Here is a 23,003-nt window from a genome sequence, read left to right as displayed (position 1 = left end):
AAATAAACATTCAGGAAAGGAGGACAACTGATTAAAAACAGGCATAATTTAGAATTACGCATAGAACTGTCCATAGTAATAAAAATGATAATTTCTGTCCAATATTTTGAGCTCATTTATTGGGGTGGTCAAAATGCAGCTGTGGGCAACATGTATTCCCTAGCTGAGCATCCCCAGCCTGCCTGCTGAAAATCAGAAGAGGCTATCCAGACACTTTTTGCTCTTATCCCCCTCCCTGCCCCAGATTTTTCTGCAGTTTTGTAAAGAGTTTTCCCATTTTGGCAATTATTCAGAGACCTAATGAAGAGAAACAGCTACCATGTTAACTGAGCAAATCTGCAATGCTATGCACGCTGTGATCCTTTTCTTCTGTTAGCAACTGAAAATAAATTTCACCTTCCACTGGGAAACAAGCTCTATGGAAATCCACCTCAGTCCTAATTGTTCTAACGAGAGAAACAGGAGACAAAGACTATTCTCCAGAGGCAGATTTTTGTGGTTCTATTTTCCTCCTAACATTTTTAAAGCTAAATGATAGACTTCTAATAACCATTCACAGAGCTGGCACTTGAGATTTTTAGGCTTCACAAGGATAGAATTGACTTCTTTTTGAACATAATGAATAAGTCAGAACTTCAGTATTGCAGGTGATTAAGCAATAGCATGTGCTCCTCATGCAGAAAAGACAGGGCTCTATACTCTTACTGAAGTTTTATTCCATGGGTAAAGTATGTATTTATATTTCTTTTATTTTAATGAACAGCAAATATTAATACGAATATTCTGTTATCCCAGACTACAGATAGCTGGGTGAGTGACCGGTAGGTGGATTGAGGCTGTGTGGCATCCATCAGCTCTGAAGAAACCCAGAAGTAGGTGCTGTATGTATGTCCAGTTATTGTAAGCATGTTTTTGAGAAGGCTTAAAAATGTTGTACCTAGAAGGAAGTGTTGTGAAACTTACTAAGAAAGAATTCAGAAAGTTTACCATGTAGATTTTCTTCAGAGAACAACAAAACTGGAGTATTGTCTAATGGTAAGCTTTTTCCATCTAAGCAGTTATCAACTGCAAGGCTGGAAAACAAGCATGTTTACAGTACTGAAGGGTAATCTGCTTACCTTTAAAGCAAAAGCACATCCAAGATAAGAAACAAAATTATCTTCTTGACTTGGCAGAGGTAAGAGAACAGAGACAAACTGCTGTGCCTGCAAAGTAAAGGGCCTTCATTATACCAGACCGCAACCACATTATGTGTTTAATCCTATTACACCAACGTCTGTATTTGATTATAAAATAGTGGCTGCTTTTGTAAAAGTTACAAAAGCATGAAAGAAAGTAGGATCCAGAGCACATTAATTAATTGTATTTACTACTGCAAGGACACTTACAGTCAGAGAGAGAGGTGAACAAAATATATACCATATTTTTTCCATGTATGAAACAACACTTTTTCCTAAAATAATTAAAGGAAAAATTGAGGGTCGTTTTATACTCAGAAGTAAGGGGGGGAAAACAGATCAAAGTGCTTTGATCCCTGCTTTCCCCCTCCACGTTTTGCAAAGAAAATGGAGGGGGGAAACGATTTCTGCTTTCCCCCTACATTTTAATTACAAACTTTCTTGTAAAGAAAGAAATTTTGGATTAGAAAGTGGGGGTGTGTGTCTGTCTTATACATGGGGCGTCTTATACACGGAAAAATACGGTATCTATAAGGATAAACATGCACAATATTTTACAGATACAACTTGCCTCTACAGTCTGATGAGAGTAGCCAAAAGAGAAAATAAAACACAAAAACATTTAGACGTCATATAATCACTCATAATTATTGTTTTAACTTGCAAAAAGGGAGGAAAATAGAAACTTACTTTGAAGAATACAAGCCAATAAATCCCTGTTCCCACTGTGATGATGAAGAAAACATTTGCAAGGTCTCCAGAGTAGAACAGCAAGAACTTCAGAACTGTCTAAAACACCAGATTATAAATTTATTATATGCAATGCAGAACAATTCGTCCCAACAGGGACAAGGAAAAATGCTTCTAACCATAGTTACACAGATGTAGAGATTCTGGACATCTAGTTAGCTTCACAGCTGAATTTCAGAAAAGCTGACGAGGGAGGACCACAGTTCAGTATCTGAATTTGGCACTAAATATAGACAGTCACTGCTTACTTTTTCTTTTAATTTGTGATTTTGTGCAAAGCCGCAAACATTCTATGGCCAAAAGAGTCTTCACTGTGCACATAAAGAAACAGAGCAGGGGCCTTAGCAGTTAAGTCTGAAGTCCTATATACACTTGCTTTGAAGTAAGTCACATGGAAAACCATAGGCTAGACTTTAATTTGCCCTTCCATGAGTGGAAGGGCTAATTCCATTTGACAAAGGAACTGGGATTAAGCAGAGGCTTCTCAGTAGAATAGGGTGGCAGGGCAGTGCTTCTCTCTTCCCACTGAAAGCCTAGAGTACCATATCACACTCTATTCCAAAGGATTCCCCTAGCTCCAGAGCAAAATGAGGCAATTGTGAAAACTGTTGTTTATCCCTTTCCCCCACAAAAATATACTGAGTCCAAGTAGGGATCTAGCTTAACTTGTAGGACTACATAGTTACCTTGTTGCTATCTTCTTACACCTCATAGAGCTTTTTAAAATGGGGAAAAGTAAAGGCGAATCAACAAATATGGCTAGTACAGAACACTGAGCTTCTCTAAAGTAAACAAATAAACAGTATCCATATAGAAGAACTGAAATGAACTATTCCCTGCATAATAGCAAGTATGAACTGGGACCGAAAATGACAAGACCTAGGTGAAAAATGTTTGGATAACATGGTTCCTGCCTTTCTTGGACAGTAGGAAGGTTTTGCTTTTTCAGACTGATGTGTGTCTGTCTCTTGAACAGGCAGGGTCAGCCCAAGATATTTTGTTGCCTAAGGGAAAAGATTAGATGGTATCACTCTCTCTTTCTCATTCGGTGTACAGAAACAGAATAGATTGGCAGCAGAATATTCTTTCAATACTGGTAATGCATCAGGAACTTCAATTGCAGCTGAGGATAATAGGTTAGCTCAAAGGACTGTAGTACAGACTAGGTACGGCAAGCAAATCTGGTCTTCAAAACCTTGCTGGTGCTCTGAATCTCCAACATCCATTGCCTAGGAGAGCCACCTTACTTTGCTCAATGAGAGGGTTTGCTCTGAATGGGGAGGGGCTCTTACTCTAAATATAATCAATACAGAGAAGGCCCCATTCATGTTCATTTTCTAGCACCTCCAAGTAGAACTGAGAAAAACTTCTGTCTGACTGAACCCAAGTTTGCAATCCTACCGGACATATCTGTTACTAACTTGTAGCTATGGTAAACAGTACTAAGCTAGATGGACCAAAAGCCTGATCTGGTACAAGACGACTTCCTCTTTTCAATTTATTTATTTTCCACTTCTCCATCTCTGCATCCCTAGATAGATTGTCCACAACATTGGCTCCATTCACCTCTGTCTCTCCTTCATATTGTATACTATAATAGACTCATCTTCCTGCTTCATAATCCTGACCACTGTTGACAACAACCAATTGTTTCCTGCAGACTCTCCCTTATTTTTAACAATAACATTCAGACTGTGTATTTGACCAACAACATGTATTTATTCTCAGGAGATTCATTGTTCAACCTGTCTGATGGTGGCCCATACGTTAGCTACATATCCACAATGTCCATCTGGATACAGAGAGAAGAATAGCCAATTCTTCATTCCAGTTAATGAAACTACACCACTCACAATACAGTATATTCTTATGCCTTTCTCAATACAATATGCATGAAGTGCATAGAAGAAGCCATACAACGGGAAGCGTGTCTCTGGCAGACAGATTATGCAAAATAGGGAGGATAAGTGAAAACCATTTCCCTCAGCTATTAATACACTAGACATGCCTTTGCATAACCTATCCCTTGCACCCATTACATAGAGATAATACTACCAGCCAATGTACTAGGATATTAGTATGTAAATTGATTTATATTCCTCCAAACTGCAAGAGAAATAATTATTACCATAACTGCACACTACCTGTAGAAGGTGGAGGTAGGATTGGAAAAGAATAAATATTCGTTCCTGCTGTAAAAAGATTCAGAGTCTTTTCCACATATCCAAGCCCACAGATCAGTGAGTGCTGAGTACGCACACAACTGCAGAATTACAAATTTGTTAACTCGTGCATAGGTGAAACCTTAGGATATTTCCATAGATTGTACTGGTGTGGCTGCCTGTGTTAGTTTGATCCTACTTATATGAATCTACATACACCTACAGTGGCCCCTTGACTTACGCACGGCTCCACCTGCGGACTTTTCAAGTTACAGACCTCTCCAGCTGCAAAATTTCACTTCGACTTCTGGCCGGAGAATTGACCTATGGACTGGAAGGCTTTCCCAGCCTCCCCATTCAGGTCAGTAGGCCACCAATCATGCCTTCGGATGCCTTCCAGGGCTTCTCCACCCCCATGGGAGGCATCTCGGAGGTCCCCCCCCCACCGGCACTGGCTTTCCCAGGGTACACTGGGCCTACCAGGGGAGGGCTTCCCCTGGTAGGTCCGGTCTACCCACTGGGAAAGCCTGGTAGACCGGGCCTACTAGGGGAAGCCCTCCCCTGGTAGGCCCGCTGTACCCTGGGAAAGCCAGTGCTGGCGGCGGCGACCAACCTCCGAGAAGCCTCCCATGGCGGCGGACAAGCCCTTGGAGGGCTTCGGCAGTGGCAATGGAGGCAGCTGGGGACCCCGTGAGGCCTCTGGCAGCAGCGGGGAAGCCCTCGGTGGGCTTCAGCAGCGGCATTGGCAGCAGCGAGGGACCCCTTCGGACCAGTATGGTGCTGCTTTTTGCATTTATTTTCTTTTTTTGGTGGGGGGTATTTTTTCTTAGGCCAGTTACGGATTAATGGGTTTTCAATGCATTCCTATGGGAAATGGACCCTCGACCTATGGAATTTTTGACCTGCGGCCACCGTTCCAATACGGATTAATTCCGTAAGTCAAGGGTCCACTGGATTTCCCTAGTCTTCAATCCTATCATGCACACGTGCTAGCAAATTCCCATTGAAATTGATGGGATTTTTGTTAAGTAAATGAAATCAGGATTGAACAAATGAGCTAAAATACTTTGGTACTAAGCCTGGTCTATAATATTATAGAACATAAAATACACAAGTACACAGGATGTCTGTGTTCAAAAGGTACTGTATCAGTTAGGCTTTCCAACCACTCATACCTGCAGGTCAATCATGGGACTCCCAATACGCCTCTTCCATCCAGCAGTCTTAAGAAGGGACCACAGAACTGCCAGGCCACCCAGAACACCAAGCGCTATCTACAGAAGAACACAGACATTTTAATACTCCAGTCTTACAGATGTCTATGCAGAAATAAGTCCCCCTGTATTCAGCAGATATTACTCCCACGTAAGCCTGTGCAGAATTGCAAGCAAAGAGTTGTGCTGTGTTGTCAACAGAAACCAGCAGAGAAGTCCCAAAGGAACCAGAATTTGACAGGAAAAGGGAACTTACATCAGTCTGAATGCGAGCCTCTGACTGGTTCATCTCATAGTTGACAGAGAAAGAAACCTAAACAGTGAAATGATTTTAAAAACATATTAACAAAATAAATGGTATTTGGTGTCAAACTGCATATGATATTAAATTATAGTATACACAATAAGGTAGTATACACAATAAGGTGAAACTTAAATTAAATGGAAGTTACAGATTGCTAAAGAACTTGCTGGAAGGACTAAGCAGCACAGTAAGCACCAACAGACATCATAAGAGGAGTCCTTATGTCTCCTGCCCCCATGGTCCACCTGCCTGTGATCGAAACTCATTGGAATCTCACAAAAGATTAGGGAAAATACAAGTTGATGTCTACAGTCTGCTAGGAACTTCTAAGTCTGCAATATTTTAGCACTGGCTTTGTATGTCTAAAGGGACATGGTGGCGCTGTGGCTTAAACCACAGAAACCTCTGAGCTGCAAAATCGGAAGACCAGCAGTCGTAAGATCAAATCCACGCAACAGAGTGAGCTCCCGTCACTTGTCCCAGTTCCTGCCAACCTAGCATTTCGAAAGCATGGAAATGCGAGTACAGTGGATCCTCGACTTACAGACTTTTCGAGTTACAGACTTCTCTGGCCACAAAATTTAGGTTCAACTTGCAGCTGGAGAATTGACCTACAGACCGGGAAAAAACCCAAAATGGAACAAAAACAGAACAAAAACGGGAGGTTATGGATTAATCGGTTTTCAATGCATTATAGGTCAATGGAGCCTGGACCTACAGACTTTTTGACCTGCAGCCACCATTCCAATACAGATTAATTCCGTAAGTCGAGGGACCACTGTAGATAAATAGGAACCACCTCAGTGGGAAGGTAACGGCGTTCTGTGTCTAGTCACGCTGGCCATGTGACCATGGAAGCTGTCTTCGGATAAATGCTGGCTCTACAAGTTGGAAACGGGGATGAGCACTGCCCCCTAGAGTTGGACACGACTGGACTAAATGTCAAGGGGAACCTTTACCTTGTATGCCAGACTCAGTATGTGCCCTTGGCCAAATTATCCACAGTGGTGCCCCGCATAGCGACGATAATCTGTTCCGGAAAAATTGACGCTATCCAGATTTGTCGCTATGCGAAAAGAAAAAGCCCATAGGAATGCATTAAACCCCGTTTAATGCATTCCTATGGGCTTAAAACTCACCGTTATGCGAAAATCCTCCATACGGCCGCCATTTTCGCTGCCCAGTATGCGAGGAATGGGTACAAAAACACTGCGGGCGGCCAATTTTTTCCGGCGGCCATTTTGGAACCGCCGACCAGCTGTTTTTAAAACATCGCTATGTGAACACTGGTAAGCGAAACAGCTTACCGATCATTGCAAAGCGATTTTTGCCATTAAAAAGATCGCAATGTGATCGTTTTGCGATCGCAAAAAACAAATCGCTATGCGGATTCTTCGTTAAACGGGGAGCTCGTTAAGCGAGGCACCACTGTATAAGCATTCAACTTATAAGAAGGGAATAATTTATATGTTGCAGGGATAATAAAGATTGCAATGCAATTTGCAAATGTAAAATACACTATTGCATGAAGAATTTTTAAATGACAATTTTAATATCCTAACCAATAAAGTTTGCAAACCTCTGGTCTGTTATACCTTTTCTTCTATGCAGTTCTTAACTCAAGATTTGTCAGGGCTTAAGGTAACCTGGAAACCACAGACTTTGATAAATGAGTTTGTTCCCGCAAGTCACAGCTGTTACTATCAATTAAAGGCCAATGAAGCAAAAAGAAGAAAGGCTATGCACAGTAACAAAACTGTATCTATACCTTTTTGGTTGTAATGTAACATTTCTCACAAAGGTAACATGGGGTGTACTTTCAAGAAAATACAGTGGTGCCTCGCACAACGAGTGCCTCATACAACGATGAATTCACACAACGATGGCTTTTCATGAAAAATTTGCTGCCTCACACAACGATGTTTCCTATGGGGAATTTTCGCACAACGATGTCCCTTTTCACTCCTGTAAAAGTGCCTTAAACTGTTTGAAAAGTGTTTTAAATGCTTGCTATCGTTAGCCCACCTCCTGAAACCTATGAAAACTTAATTTGGTGTTGTTCTGAGGCGTCCTTAATTTTTGGTGATTTTTTGTTTTCTCCACTGAAAGCCATTGGACGGACAGTTCAATAGAGCGAAAAGGGACTTCGCAAACCCATTCAAATGCATTGAGTCGGCTTCAATGCATTTCAATTGGGGAACCGCGTTTCCCTCAACGATGTTTCCTATGGGGATTTTTGCTTAAGGACGGCAATCCGTTCCAATTGGAACGGATTAACCGGGTTTCAATGCATTCCTATGGGAAATGGTGTTTCACAGAACGATGTTTCACAGAACGTTTTTTTTTTTTTGGAACCAATTAACATTGTTGTGCGAGGCACCACTGTACTATAAAAAATTTTTATGTAGCTTTGGTAATGCTAGTCCTGCTATGATGAAGGCCTGCCAGTGAGGACACGTGTACATGCACATATTGGGGTTCTAAAGAAACCCAGCCAACCCCAGCTAAATACTAGAAGCCCAAGTTTACTGTAGTTGCTCCTCTTCCCAGGGGTCAGCAAGTCTGACACCCCCTTCCTTCCAGAGCCAAACCAGACCTAGAAAGAACAACAAAACACAACTGAGCCTGGTAGTATATATGCTGGTGACCCAAGTGGCCAAGATAGGACTTAGGACTGCCCTCTTTCTCATCATACTCTGAAAAGTACAACAATGTGGAAAATTTAATATTTATTAAAGGAAAGAAATAATAATAAGCCGATTACATCAAGCAGTAAAAGCACCAATTAAACTAAATAAAAGTAAAGACAACCACACAAATAAAGTAAGAAAACTAGCTAGCCTATTCTACTTTCTTTTCTTTTTTTTTTTTAATTTTATTTTTAAAACTATTGGGTGATGGGGAAGGAATACAAAAGGCAAAGGGCAGTGGGGGGGATGGAAAAAGGGTTTGAGAATAAGAAGACATCAAATGCATAATCATTCAATCTTACATATCAAGTATATACACATCTAATCTATTCATATTCCAATAAAGATTCATCTTTCTTCTTCTTCTTCTTTTGACTATTTTGTCTATATATTAACCTCTTTAGCTTTCGGCTTATACATGTAATACAGCTTAAATCTATGTTATTCCCACGGCATCAGAACACCAGGGCCATTTGTGAAATATATCCCCTCTTTCACCCTCCTTTTTTCTTGAGAATGCACTCAGCAGACCCAAAATAATATAAATCCTGCTCTCTCCTCCCCTTTCCTCCCTGTACTTGTTTTGTTTCTGCGACTCTTTTTCCTTCCATATTTTAAAAGGGGAAACAATATCATTCAAAGTTTGCTTTTCAGCCTTAATCGCTACATCTCTTACTGGGTGGTCCTCCATCCCTTGTATATTATCTGATATCTTCATCAATACAGCCGGTTCTGAAATCTCTTTTTGGTGTGATTTAACCTCTGCTACCTTCCCTCCCCTAGAGCCTCCAATCACGTCTTCCATCTGGTCAATATAATAATTTACCTGCATGAATTTTTGCAACAATGACATCTGAAAAGAAGTTTTCCAGTCTAGCCACCGATCAGTATTTTTCTCAGGGGGAGGTTCCATTTCCCACTATTTTCACTTAATATTCCCTCACCCCTTTATCCCAGTACACATCCAATATTTTTAGTATTTCACCTTACCACTATACCATATTAGCAATAAGATAGCAGGTACATTCAAGTAGGAGATGGAATCTAAAACATAGATCTCTCAAGTGTCTTTGTAGTCGCTAATATCTTCAGACCGGTTGCTTCTTTTTCCCCCCCCCTTCTTTTCTCTTCTCCAAGTTTGTTTTAACCTTCACCCGGCAAGACTCTATTATTAGAATGTCATTTGTCAAGATCTCAGTTCAGTTCAAACCACATAGCCCCCAGTTCACAGCTCTTCCTTTTACTTCCAACGGCTTGCTTCTCCTCCCCCGAACAGGGAGATCCAGCAGAGTCCCGGCAGTATATTGTTCACGGAAAGCAGAGTCCCACACAGTCCAAAAATATATAACCACAGAGGCAAAGGAATCCAGAGTGAACAGTTTGCAGCAGAAATTATTTTTTCAAGGCCCGTCAGTTGATTCTTCAAGAGTTATTTTTCCTCCTTTAATGGAGACACGAGCTATTTCTGCCTGGCTGTTCCTTTCGAAATAACCCGACCTCAGCTTGGATAAAGCTGGAATGCTAAGAATGCCGCTCCTTATCTCATTTGGTCATAAATTTGCACACAATCACTTGTTCTTCATTTAATGAGGTTTTTCATAGAACAAGGGCTTCCACTTACTTTGATGTATACTTTCGCCGTGCTTCTGTTTTCTTATTCTCGGCGAACGGAGCTGTCTTTGGCTAGTTGCCAAAAATGGCGCCCATCTTCGTCTGTGCTGATGTGAATTTCCAGAAGAAAGACAAATCGAGTTGCCGCCCAATTTTCTAACTTCTGTGGCTCACAAGCTGCTGCAGAAGGGTCTCTCCTGACTCTTCCTTGCCCCCCCCCATTTCTGGAAGGGTCCCAGACCGAAGTGGTTCTAGCTTTCCCCGGGAGCTATTCCCGAGAGCTGCTAGCTTCACCAAGACGAAGCTCCTCCTCCGCCTATTCTACTTTCTCAGGCAAACTCAGCATAGACATAGACAAGTTTTTGGGCTCACAGGATGCAAATATCACTAGTATAATAAAGGGTTGGAACTCAAGGCTCTACTTTTGCTCTTAACTATTCTTATACTTTTCACATTTGGATGACATCCAATCTCTGCTGGGTTTTCTCAGATTGCTGCAAAATACAAGTCATTCTGCACATACCCATTCCGACTTGGAATGCAGCTTGTGTTATGGCCAATTTACAGCACCTTTTTCCAGATGGTTTCAGAGCAACCTTGGGTTAACTTCCTACCTTCTGATAACAAGATGGCCCCCTCTCCTGGGAATGTCTAACATTCCTTGCTGGCTGACACCAACCCTTGCTTCCTACTCTGTTCCCCTGAAAATAAGACTTAACCTGAAAATAAGCCCTAGTATGATTTTTCAGGATGCTCATAATATAAGTCCTACCCCCAAAATAAGTGAAACCCCACCCTCCACCAGGGACTTATTGTGCAGCAACTGGGACTGATTCCATCTCATCCATGCGGCCCAGCGGGATCCATACTTCCCCTTCCTCCTACCACCTCAACAAGCGTGTTCCTGAAACAAGACAGAAACCGTCTGGTCCTGCGGCGGAAGGGGTTTGAGGCCAGTTTGTGTTGGGGCACTTAATGCCATTATCACCATGCTGCCAACACTCCCCACTCCCTGGAGGGAGTCACAAGAAATTCAGGCCAGAATACGGGGTTTGTAGATAAATGACAATGTTCCAGAAGAAGATGACATGGCTGTATTTGAATAAATGTAGATTGTTGTACAGTGGTACCTTGCTAGACAATGACACCGCTGTACGACGAATTCACAGGACGGTGACTTTTTTGCGATCACTATGGGAGATTTTCATTTGACAACGATTAGGTCTGTGCTTTGCAAACTGTTCGCAAGACGACGATGTTTTCCGGCTCCGCAAAATCGCTGCCCTGTGTTTTCCGGACCCATGCTTCGCAGGACAGGCATTTTAACAGCTGATTGGCGCTCGGAAAATGGCTTCCCCTATGGGCGATCTTCGCTGGACAACGAGGTAATTTCCCCATTGGAACACATTAAATGGGTTTCAATGCATTCCAATGGGGAAACTGTTTTCGCTGGACGATGTTTTCGCTTAACAGCGATTTCAGGGGGAATGGATTATCGTCGTGGTGCGGGGCACCACTGTACATGAAAAAATACACCATCCCTTGAAAATAAGCCCTAATATGTTTTTTGGAGCAAAAATTAATATAAGATCTGGTCTTATTTTCGTGGAAACACGGTATCAGTCTTACAGTCACTGGCAAGATAGACCCAGCCTAGTTCTTAGCGTTTATTCACACCTACTTGTTCTTTGCATTCAGAATTTTCTTCACATATGCATATCTGAAAAATGACCTCTTTTTAAAAATTTCATAATGATGTTGGGATTCAGCTCTCTCTTAGTACTATAATACAGGCATCACTTTAATACAGGGGTCAAGGAACTTTTTTACCTTTTACTCCCCAAAAATTTATATACGCTGACATTCCTTGATTTGAAAGGAAGGAAATACTACATAATTTGAATTCAAAATATTATTGAATCTACACAGGCTGTACACCCAACTAGCAGGATATATCATCAGTATCAATGGCTGCCAGGCTATGTACTGAACTAGCAGGATGCACCAAATTTAATAAAGATGTGCACTATTTTTGCTGGAACACATTGCGTGGGGTGGTACAGACAGTAGTAAGGTGTCCAATGTGCCTAGCAAGTTGCATTAAATTTTTGATAGCTTGCAGAGGATTTAATCATCAGCAATGGCTGCCAGAGTGGTGCTAGCAATGACGTGCTTGCTAGAGACAGCCAACGCAGGGGGTGGGTGGGTTTCCTACCACTTTAATCTTTCTGTTTATCGTGTGCAAAAAGGAACCAGGCTAAAGTTCATGTCACCCATCTTGGTGCCACAGCCGAATATCAAACAACCACTGCACTATTTTTTCATCATCATCAATGGAAAACTCAGCAGTGGCCAGAGGATTAGAAAAGATTAGTCTACATCCCAATCCCAAAAAACGGCGGTGACAAAGAATGTTCCGACTACCTTACAATTGCACTCATTTCACACGCTAGCAAGATTATGCTCAAAATCCTACAAGGTAGGCTTCAGCAGTATGTGGACCGAGAACTCCCTGAAGTACAAGCTGGATTTTGAAGGGGCATGCACTGGAGAAAGCCAGAGAGTTCCAGAAAAACATCTACTTCTGCTTCATTGACTACGCAAAGCCTTTGACTGTGTAGACCACAGCGAACTATGGCAAGTTCTTAAAGAAATGGGAGTGCCTGACCACCTTATCTACCTCCTGAGAAATCTATATGTGGGACAGGAAGCAACAGTTAGAACTGGATATGGAACAAGTATTTGGTTCAAAATTGGGAAAGGAGTACGAAAAGGCTGTACAGTATATTGTTCCCCTGCTTATTTAACTTATGTGCAGAATACATCATGCAAAAGGCAGGACTGGATGAATCCCAAACCAGAATTAAGATTGCTGAAAGAATTATCAACAACCTCAGATATGCAGATGATACCACTCTGATGGCAGAAAGTGAGGAGGAATTAAAGAACCTCTTAATGAGGGTCAAAGAGGAGAGTGCAAAAAAATGGTCTGAAGCTCAACATCAAGAAAACTAAGATTATGGCCACTGGTCCCATCACCTCCTGGCAAATAGAAGGGGAAGATATGGAGGCAGTGACAGATTTTACTTTCTTGGGCTCCATGATCACTGCAGATCATGACAGCAGCCCCGAAATTAAAAGAGGCCTGATTCTTGGGAGGAAAGCGATGACAAACCTATTATGGCTTGTCAGAAAGATAAGTAAAGCAAATTAAGTGTCAACTTTCACTAGAAGCTAAAATAACCAAACAAAGGGTACTGTACAACAGTGGCATCATAAGAAGACAAGCTCACTGGAAAAGGCAGCAATGCAGGAAAAAGTTCAATGCAGGAGGAAAAGAGGAAGACTGCACATGAGATGGATTGACTCAATAAAGAAACCCACAGTATTTTGTTTGGTGCTGCAGTCCAAGTAGGACCAGGAGCAGAAAGACTGGGCTTCAGATTTTGGGAATAAACTATGATACTCTTATCTGCTTTGGGCATGAGAAATAGAGAAACGTGATTGCTATACACTTCAGACTTCTGCTGTTAGCAGAAACTGCAGAGCTAAATGCAGTGGAGATTAAAATTTAGACGGTTCCTTTTTTCATGGTTTTATGAAAGAGTCAAGTCTCTGTGTGTCTCTCTCTCTCTCATACGCGCGCACATACACAAACTCTTCCTCCCTCAATTTTCAACAATTAGTTGCTTCTGTTCAGTATGCCCATTTCCTCTTATTACATTTAAACAAGCTTGATGAAGCCACCCTTTCCTCCCTTAATTCAAGCATTTTGTCCTTCTTGCCTGTTCCTTTTTTCAGTTTTGAGTCAGTCTCTTTCTCTCTTACACCCACCCTCCCTCCCTCCCTTTCTCAATTTTTTACATACATTAAAACAAGCTGATGAAGTCACCCTTTGCTCTCTCACACCTTCCTTCCCTCCTTAACTGGAGCTTTCCCTCCTCCTGCTTGCAGTCACCTCCAGCGGAAGCAGTCATTCACAAGCCAGATTGATTGCCTGGGGCTGTTCTACAGCTGTAACCAATCAAGCAGCCTTATCTCCGATCTCTAAAAGAAGGGAGGATTTACAAGTGCCGTAACCAAGGAAGGAGGCAGAGGTGGCTTCCAGTTTGAGGTTTGGCTGCAGGGGGTGGGAGTGGGGGGGGTAGCACTAGGCTCATTACCCCCAGGATTTTCATTTTTATCCCATTTGGGGTAATTTACCCATGTTCCCTGACCACTGCTTTAATATAACAAATGAATAAATGTATCACTATAGGCAGGGCTTGAAAATTTTTAGAATGTCTCACCAGTCAAAAATTTCACCAGTCAGCATGACTGGACTATAGCCTTGCAATTTACAGTGGTGACTCGCATAGCGAGCACACTGTTTAACGACAAATCTGCACAGCGATGTCGTTTTTGCAATCGCAAAAGCGATCGCATTGCGATGTTTACATAAGCAAAACCTCACATTGCGATGATCGGTAAGCATTTCGCTTACCGATCATCGCATTGCGATGTTCTAAAAACAGCTGATCGGTGGTTCCAAAATGGCCGCCAGAAGAAAAAATGGCCGCCCGCTCTGTTTTTGCGCCCTGCCCTATGGAGGAGTCCTGCTTAGCGGTGAGTTCCCCCTCCCCACATAGCGACGTTTCCGGATAGTGACGATTTATCTGGAATGGATTATCGTCGCTATGCGGGGCACCACTGTATTGGGATTGGGAATCACTGATTTATATCCTCAGACTTGGGTTGCTTTTTTACCTGCATGCCTGTGGGTCATGAAGCTTGTATTTTGAATGCCTTTCTTTTGAATGTCTCCAGCAAAAATAAAACTGAAAGCAAAGCCGCCTGGCCTCTTAAGGAGCCACGGTTCCCTCCCACCCCAGGATGTGACTATAGGCAATTGTCATCAGAGAGGGGGTAGATGGTGCCTTTTTGTAATTTTGCCAAAAGTTTTTTAAAAATTCCTGTAGAAAGTTACAGCCTTATGAACTGACATTATATAAGCAAGGTTAATCACTAGGTAAGGGCTCGTATTTCTGCAGTGTAGACTAATCTGAAAATATATCTTTTTGGTATTTTTAAAACTGTAACATTTGTATAATTAATACAACATTGGTCCTGCCGTTCAGTTAATGCAGCAACAAGATAGGAGCTCACCGCCACACTGTCAGTACTGGGATTTTGGACCAGGATATCACTATAGGCAATTGTCATCAGAGGGGGGTAGATGGCTCCTCTCTGAGTGCCAGGCACAAGACGAATGCTGAAAACAGATACATAACTGAATGTTAGCTGGAAAATAAAGGTGATTAGAAGAATAAATAGCAGAGCTGGTTTTAAAAACCTACTGGCATTCAGAGCAAGTCAAGCAGGATATTAGTTTCAGTCTGCTTTATGATCCAAGATTTTCTACAATGAATCACAAATGGGTGGAAGTTCTTTTGAACTTGTGTCCCACTCTAGAAAAAACAGTCTGTTGATCAACTTAAAAGCAGATTGCCTCTTCAGGAGTAACAGCTACTGGAGAGCAAATTTCAGCTCTTCTCGATTTATATATTATTATTATTAAATACGTTTTATAAGTAAGGTAGTATACATTACATATTGCTGAATGGCATTAATCCAAATATGAGAAATTAACTATTCCATACACTATTTTTAGAGTACAATTATTTATACATTTACCTGGGAGTAAGTCGCATTAAACTCATAGGGAGTTACTTCTGAGCAGTCCTGTACGCAAGCTGTTAGTAAGTACAGTACCTAACTTTCTCTATTTTGATTTCCCCTCACGATCAACAAGATGTTGGATTACATTAATGTCAAAATTATAATTAGCAATAAGAATTGAGGGAGTACATTGTTCAACCATGTCTACTCACCTTATAGCTATGTCACTAGCAACACGTATTACTCTTGGTTGGCTTCCTAAGTCATTTTCTCGCCCACTTAAAGTATCCACCAAAAACATCCGACGTGTCAAAAGCCAGTTGTTCATATTGCTGCCTTTTAAAAATAAGGTACAAAATTGCAATAATTAAGAAATGCTTTAATATAAAAATAGAAAAGAGAAATTAAAAAAAATAAAGAGGCATAAATTATTTTGGTAGTGCAGTACTTACCTTTGTTTTGTATCATTAAAAAATAGGACAAGTTTTCAGAGAAACTTTCCTTGGATTACTATAAAAATGATCTGTTGCAGTTTTCATACCCATTTCAAAATCCAACACTTCCTCAAATCATGTACATTTCTGATTTTCCCTAAAGCCAATAAGGTCAAAGGAAGTGATGGTAAGTGACAATTCGGGATTGCAGTGAGCCTTGGACTCATGTGTGCCTCCTTCTCTTCAGTGGCTGGAAGAAGACTCAATGGCTGGACACCAGTTACCTGCTGCATACAGTAAGGTTACACAGACATAACTTTGCCAGGCATTATGCCTGCCAACCTAGCGCATCGAAAGCATGTAAATTCAAGTAGATAAATAGGGACCACCTCAGTGGGAAGGTAACAGCATTCCGTGTCTAAGTTGCACTGGCCATGTGACCACGGAAGATTGTCTTCGGACAAAACGCTGGCCCTATGGCTTGGAAACGGGGATGAGCACCGCCCCCTAGAGTTGAACACGACTGGACAAAAATTGTCAAGGGGAACCTTTACCTTTATGCCCAGGCAACACAGATCGTGTATTTTGATTGTGCAATAAGTCACACAGTTCCTGTCATGACCAAATTGCACAATGCTTTGTAGATAGCACTTCCACCTTGGTGCTATTGTTGCCACCACAGGCATAATGTCAAGTTATGCCTGCATAGCTATGCAACAGGAGTTCAGCCAATGCTTCCATTTGTGTTTCTAACTAAGTGGAGATTAGTGTTAGGTCCAAAGCAGGTCAACAAGAACTATGGTTTGCTGAAACAGACCAATTTTAAAGTATGGCTGATGAAGCTAGCTTGTTTCATATAAACAACAGCTTAATCGTTAGTTCACATTTTTACACTAAATTCAGCTACATAAAATCAAACCAATGTCTACCTTTTCCTCCCCATGGCTCTGCCTGAACAGAAGAAGGGATGTGGAAAATACACAAGTCTGAGACTCATTTAAGAAACTTAGCACTTAGCTTAGTGCTATGTTTTGAACAAAGCACAGAAAGGAAGAGTGGTATGAGATCATAAATGCAATTACAAACTGCAACAACAGCTGCAGATTACCATATACAGTAGTTGAAATTTACATTTAACCAAAGATGTATTACCAAAGTCAACTCACTGCTTACAGAATCAGACAATCCTTACCTTGGTTCACAAACACTTCATTATATTGAAGGTTTAAGTTTAAGACTGGCACTGCCCAAAGATACTGTTTTCCATCTTCTTCATCATAATATTCAAGGAACACATCATAAAAAATTGGATGGGAATAGTCCTTTAAAATCTTGGAAACAGCCATTTTACACTAAAAAAAGCATACAGTTAAAATGAAATAAGAGCAAAACAATAATACATCTGAAAAATTCATAAGTTTTAAGTTCCCTCCCTTTAATGTCTAATATATGCTTTTTAAAATAAACCTGCTAGCAGGGCAATTGTAGGCTATGTGAAAGAGTACTTCCTTCTGTCTATCCTTTTCTAACCCCATGCCACTCAGTTTAACTGTACCACCCTGCCTTCTGGAATTAAAAGAAGAAGAAAGAATAATCATCATGTGCCAATCAATGATTTCTGATTTATGCTGGCCCATTTCAGGCTTTTCCAGGAAGAGACTATTCAGAAGTGGTTTACCATTTCCCTTCTTCTGGGGGCTCTGCAGCTTGCCTAAGGTCACACAGGCTGGTTGTAGTCTCAACAGGCACACTGGAGAATCAAACTCCCAGCCTCTGTCTCTGCAACCATGTATCTAAACCACTGAACTATTTAGCCAGTTGAAATTAAAAAAGAGGGACATGAATTTTTCCTCCATGGCCGTGTTCCCCTTACTAATAGTTAATTCATCCTAGGGAAACTGCTTTAGCTTCTGATTACCGTATTTTTTGCTCCATAAGATGCACTCCCCCCCCAAATAGTGGGGGAGAAAGTATGTGCGTCTTATCGAACGAATACAGTAAAAAAGGGGCTCAACCACCACCACCATGAAGCCCCCCCACTGCCATGCTGGGAGGTCTCTGAACTAGCACCAGAGACTGCTTGCTGTTTGGACCTCACCATTCTGCACTGCTGGCTTTCTAGGATCTGCTTCCTGGAGCCCACCTGGAAAACCAGCAAGGCCAACAGGCCTATGGCAGCAGGCAGTGAAAACAGACAAGGACAAAAGGGGAAAGAGTAATTCTAGAAAAACCAGGGGAAACCACAAACACAGTCCCCCACTTAGGCAGTTGATTTTCCCATATTTGGGGAAATCACAGGGGTCAGCACATCCAAAGTGCAATAGATGAGCCTCACCCTAGGAAAACCACTTTGATGATCATGGTATCTCCTCTGCCAGGTATGAGTTGGAATGGCCTCTGAACCTCCTGCCTCTTTCTGTTCCCTGTCCCCCAAAGGCATGGTGACCCCCCCAGCTGCACTTTCTGATCAGAACAGGGCTGCACGGCCCCAGTCCCGAAAGAGGCCAAGAGAGCTACTTAGTGTTTTGGGGTGCCCCACAGGACCCCTATCAGGGGCTGGATGTTTCTCCCACAATCCTCCAGTGCACAGATATTAGCACAGATAATATGCGGGGAAGGCAGGGAAAGCGGGGAAATTCAAACTTTCAGTTAGTGAAGAGGCTGCTTGTCTGCTTCCTTGCTGGTCCAAGCAGTTAGAGAGCTGGGAGAGAGACCTGGGACTGCCTGGTATAGTCGTTTTAAAATGTAAAATTTAGTTTAAAAGCTGTTTGTTTGGGGTTAGTGCTTGGGAGAAAAAAGTGCTCCACTTGAGTTGAAACCTGCTTGTGTAGAAACGTGCATACTTGCTTTTAAAGCTGCCTAGGAAGTGTTCAGACCAGCGCCGATCAGCTGTCAGGTGAGGAGGGGACAGGAGCAGGAGCGGAGAAGAGCACAAAATGGCTGCCGGCTGCCTTTTAGCTGTTTGGGGCTCTTTTTTGGCTGTTCTGGGGTCTACCAAGGCACTGTGAAGAGCAAGGCTCAGTCTACACTACCTGGTAAGTGACTTTCTTTTAAGCTTTTTAAAGTTTCTGACCCCCCCCATAAAAATGCATTAATTAATTTTCAATGCATTTCTATGGGAAATTTGGATTCAACTTGCAAACCTTTCAACTAGTTCTGGGCATCTAATAGAGAATGTATTTGCAAAGGGTGTTGCAGCAAGGAAACTAACTGTGCCTCGTGACTTCTAACTGGATTGCAGTACCTGCTTCCTGATTTCAGCTACTATAGTTTGTATTCAGTTTTTTTGGCTCATCAAGAACATTGTTCATGGCTTTGTGTGGCCTAACCTGTTGTGCCTTGCATGCTATAAACGTTCAATTATGTCAGAAAATGGAGATTTGGTCTTATGCTGAGCATGTGCTACTGCTGGTGAATGGAATCAGGTTAAGCTTTGTGTTGCTGTTCTTTTGCATAACCTAAAGTAAATAAGGAAAACCAGCTGTTAAATAGTTTCATTCCACTATTTATCCTCCACACAACTAAAAGGGACCACTCAATGCAGTGCCAAATCAGACAAACCATTTCTAACTTAATATAGGCTTGAGCTGTAGCTGGGCAGAGTTGCACAACAATCTCATCTGTCATTGAAACATTTCTATAAGCATGGGGAGGATGTGGATGAAAGGGAATGTAAAATATAGGTAGAGTGGTATAGGTCTTATCACTGGCTGATAATGGTCTATATTAATGCCACTGTTGACTGCTGTTCACTTTACATGGATCAAATGTTATTCTGTTATAGTTTATTAAATATTTTATTACACTATTTGGTTCAGAATATATTTTCCATGTTCCCCCTCTAAAAATTAGGTGCGTCTTAAGGTCAGGTGTGTCTTATGGAGCAAAAAATACGGTATTTTGATTGAGCTATTATGTAAGTTTCTCAGCTTTACAATATAATTTTTGATATGTGGGAAAGAAAACTGAATACAGTATTCCAAATGTGAGTGCAGAATGGATTTACATGACATTATGACAATGAGTTTTCTTTTTTCTCACTTTCCTAATGAACCTAACTGAAGAATTTGCCTTCTGCATACCTGTTGCACAGCCGGGTTATCTACCATGATCTCTTCCCAACAGTTAGAAGCATCTTATGCTGAGCATTTTTATTGCAACCCATTCAGTTTACCACTACCTGTGAAATCTTGACAAATCATGTTCTAAACCATACATTCAAAAATGCTCAGAGACTTACAATTGTGACATAACATAAATGAATTACTTTGCTTCTTATGTATGATTTTTTTCAAAATAAATAAATAAATAAATAAATAAATAAATAAATAAATAAATAAATAAATAAATGACACTCATATTTGGCATTACAGAATGTTCCACAATGTCCCTCGGTGTTATAACTCAACACATTATGCATTGTTTCAACACATTATGCATTGTTTCAAAAGTTTCACTGCCTATAGTTATTGCATCCATAGTGAGAGATTACAATAATCTCACTCCACCTAGTCAATAAAAGAACATGGAAAATAATTAACCGCTGACCAATGGTTAACTGAAAGTTCACATTTCCCGCTTTCCCTGCCTTCCCCGTTTTTTTTTCTGTTTGTAAGTCGAAGCTTTGTTCGCGAGATGAAGCAAAATTTTGCGACTGGAGCTGGTCGTAAGTCGAAATGTTCGTAGGTAGGGGCATTTGTAAGTCAAGGCACCACTGCACATAAATGTTTTTTCTACATTATTTAAATATTGCTTTATTTTCCTTAATCCAATAGTATCTGAAATGTATTTAATGGAAACATTTAACACTTTATTTTAGATTATGCTTACTTTTTGTTGGTATGTTGTCCCAAAGATGTAGGCAGCATTCAGTCTGATTGGTGTGTCTGGGCAAAGCTGCATTATTTTAAAACATAGAAAAGTGAATAATATTTTGCATTGTCCAATGCAATCTTTAAAAGCAGCTATAGCTTTCTGAAGTCACAATTTATAAAGTAAGAAACAATGTATGAAATACAAGACAATTTTTATGTTGACAAAAATGCTTCTATCAATATTTATTTTATTTATTTATTTTATTTTATTTATATCCCGCCTATCTAATCAATTAAGACCACTCTAGGCGGCTTACAACAACAAAAACAACAATGTAATTAAAAGCAATTTTACATAAGGGAAAACTTTCAGCAAGATGGGACAGACAGTAGGGAGTGGAGAGAGAGGGAAGATCAGGAATTGACTAAGGGGAAGGCCTGCTGAAACATCCATGTTTTTAGTTGATTTTTTAAAATGCCCAGCGAGGAAGCTGCACGAACATCAGGAGGTAGGTTATTCCAGAGGCGAGGAGCCACCGCCGAGAAGGCCCGATTTCTTGTCTTTTCCTTCCGGGCCTCCCTCGGCGTCAGGCTCCTCAGCCTCACCTCCTGGCTCACGCGGGTGACACGGGTAGATCTTGGTGGGAGTAGGCGTTCCGCCAAGTATCGAGGTCCTAAACCGTTTAGGGCTTTATATGTAAGCATCAACACTTTGAAGTCGATGCGGAAGCGGATGGGCAGCCAATGCAATGTGGCCAGAGTGGGTGAAATGTGTTGGTATTTTTTGACACCACTAAGAAGTCTGGCCGCCGCATTCTGCACCACCTGTAGTTTCTGCAGCAGCCTCAAAGGCAGCCCCGTGTAGAATAGAGTAGGGGATTTCTTTCCCCTGACTGGGGGAAGAGAAGCCTTACTGTGCAAGTGATTATTTTGTTTCTCATTGGCTTCACTGTAGTACATCACATTCACTTTGCATATTTATAATACCATACACATATCTTACCTGTAAAATACCACCTTCTAAATCAAGCCATTGAAGAAAATTTCCCCCTGCATCATATGAAGCAGCAATAAACTGCAATTTTATGTTCTGTGAACAAAAAATAAAGTACCTGTAGAAACTGAAGTACTACACTTTAAGCATAGGAGACTGAAATTGACCAATTTTATGAAGACTTACAACACCTTCTAGAACTGACACTAAAGAAAGATGTTCTTCTCATTATAGGGGATTGGAATGCTAAAGTAGGGAGTTAAGAGATAAAAGGAACAACAGATAAGTTTGGCCTTGGAGTTCAAAACAAGGCAGGGCAAAGACTAATAGAGTTTTGTCAAGAAAACAAGCTGGTCATCACATACGCTTTTCCAACAATGCAAGAGGCAACTCTACACATGGAAATCACCAGATGGGCTATAGCAAAATCAGATTGACTATATTCTCTGCAGCCAAAGATGGAGAAGCTCTATACAGTCAGCAAAAACAAAACCTGAAGCTGATTGTGGATCTGATCATCAGCTTCTCATAGCAAAATTCAAGCTTAAACTGAAGAGAGTAGGAAAAACACTGGGCTAGTCAGGTATAATCTAAACCAAATCTCTTATGAATACACAGTGGAAGTGAAGAACAGATTTAATGAACTAAATTTAGTGGACAGAGTGCCTGAGGAACTTTGGATAGAGGCTCGTAACATTGTACAGGAGGCAGCAACAAAAACCATCCCAAAGAAAAGGAAATGCAAGAAAGCAAAGTGGCTGTCCAACGAGGCATTACAAATAGCAGAGAAGGGAAACAAAATGCAAGAGAGATAGGGAAAGTTACAGAAAATTGAATGCAGACTTTCAAAGATAAATCACATATGAACTATATCAGATATTGACAAGGATTTGATTACGTATTGCGTTGTAAGTACAGTTATTCCGGACTACTATATACTTTTAATCAATATCTATCTTATTGTACTTATAATTTCATTCCCACTTGTTCAATATATTTTAACTTTCTCAAATCACTCTCCTAACTCTCTCAGTTCAATTCCCTAACTCTCCTCTCTCCTTGTCATGAGTGCAGCTGAAGACCTGGAACCAGAAGGGTTAACTGAGGCTGAGGAGAATGCTGCAATTAGAAACACTGAATCGCCTCCAGATTCTCCTTCCCCAGCAGACAAGCTTCAGGCCAGGCTTCGGGGAA

General features: G+C 41.2%; 1 protein-coding gene, 1 long non-coding RNA gene and 1 pseudogene across 2 annotated transcripts in view; 1 reads left to right on the top strand and 2 right to left on the bottom strand.

Annotated features, from left to right (window-relative positions):
- LOC110074783 (meckelin) overlaps window positions 1-23,003 on the bottom strand; it is a 52,656-nt gene that overhangs the window by 22,003 nt on the left and 7,650 nt on the right. Inside the window, exons 10-18 of the mRNA XM_072999112.2 lie at window positions 21,819-21,905; window positions 20,832-20,897; window positions 17,194-17,353; window positions 15,780-15,903; window positions 15,055-15,160; window positions 5,561-5,617; window positions 5,266-5,364; window positions 1,869-1,967; window positions 1,119-1,205 (exon numbers count right to left, since the gene is read on the bottom strand). Of these exons, the coding sequence (XP_072855213.2) occupies window positions 1,119-1,205; window positions 1,869-1,967; window positions 5,266-5,364; window positions 5,561-5,617; window positions 15,055-15,160; window positions 15,780-15,903; window positions 17,194-17,353; window positions 20,832-20,897; window positions 21,819-21,905 (885 nt within the window). The remainder of the gene's footprint in view (window positions 1-1,118; window positions 1,206-1,868; window positions 1,968-5,265; window positions 5,365-5,560; window positions 5,618-15,054; window positions 15,161-15,779; window positions 15,904-17,193; window positions 17,354-20,831; window positions 20,898-21,818; window positions 21,906-23,003) is intronic.
- Window positions 127-20,351, top strand: LOC144589284 (uncharacterized). The gene is made up of 2 exons (XR_013545321.1): window positions 127-872; window positions 18,857-20,351. It is a non-coding gene; the product is annotated as an uncharacterized LOC144589284 (long non-coding RNA).
- LOC140707083 (U1 spliceosomal RNA) lies at window positions 18,233-18,387 on the bottom strand (annotated as a pseudogene).

This window comes from Pogona vitticeps, chromosome 4, assembly GCF_051106095.1.
Source record: "Pogona vitticeps strain Pit_001003342236 chromosome 4, PviZW2.1, whole genome shotgun sequence".
NCBI lineage: Eukaryota > Metazoa > Chordata > Lepidosauria > Squamata > Agamidae > Pogona > Pogona vitticeps.
Note: the sequence above shows the minus strand (reverse complement) of the source record. Positions and strands in the feature narration are given on the sequence as shown.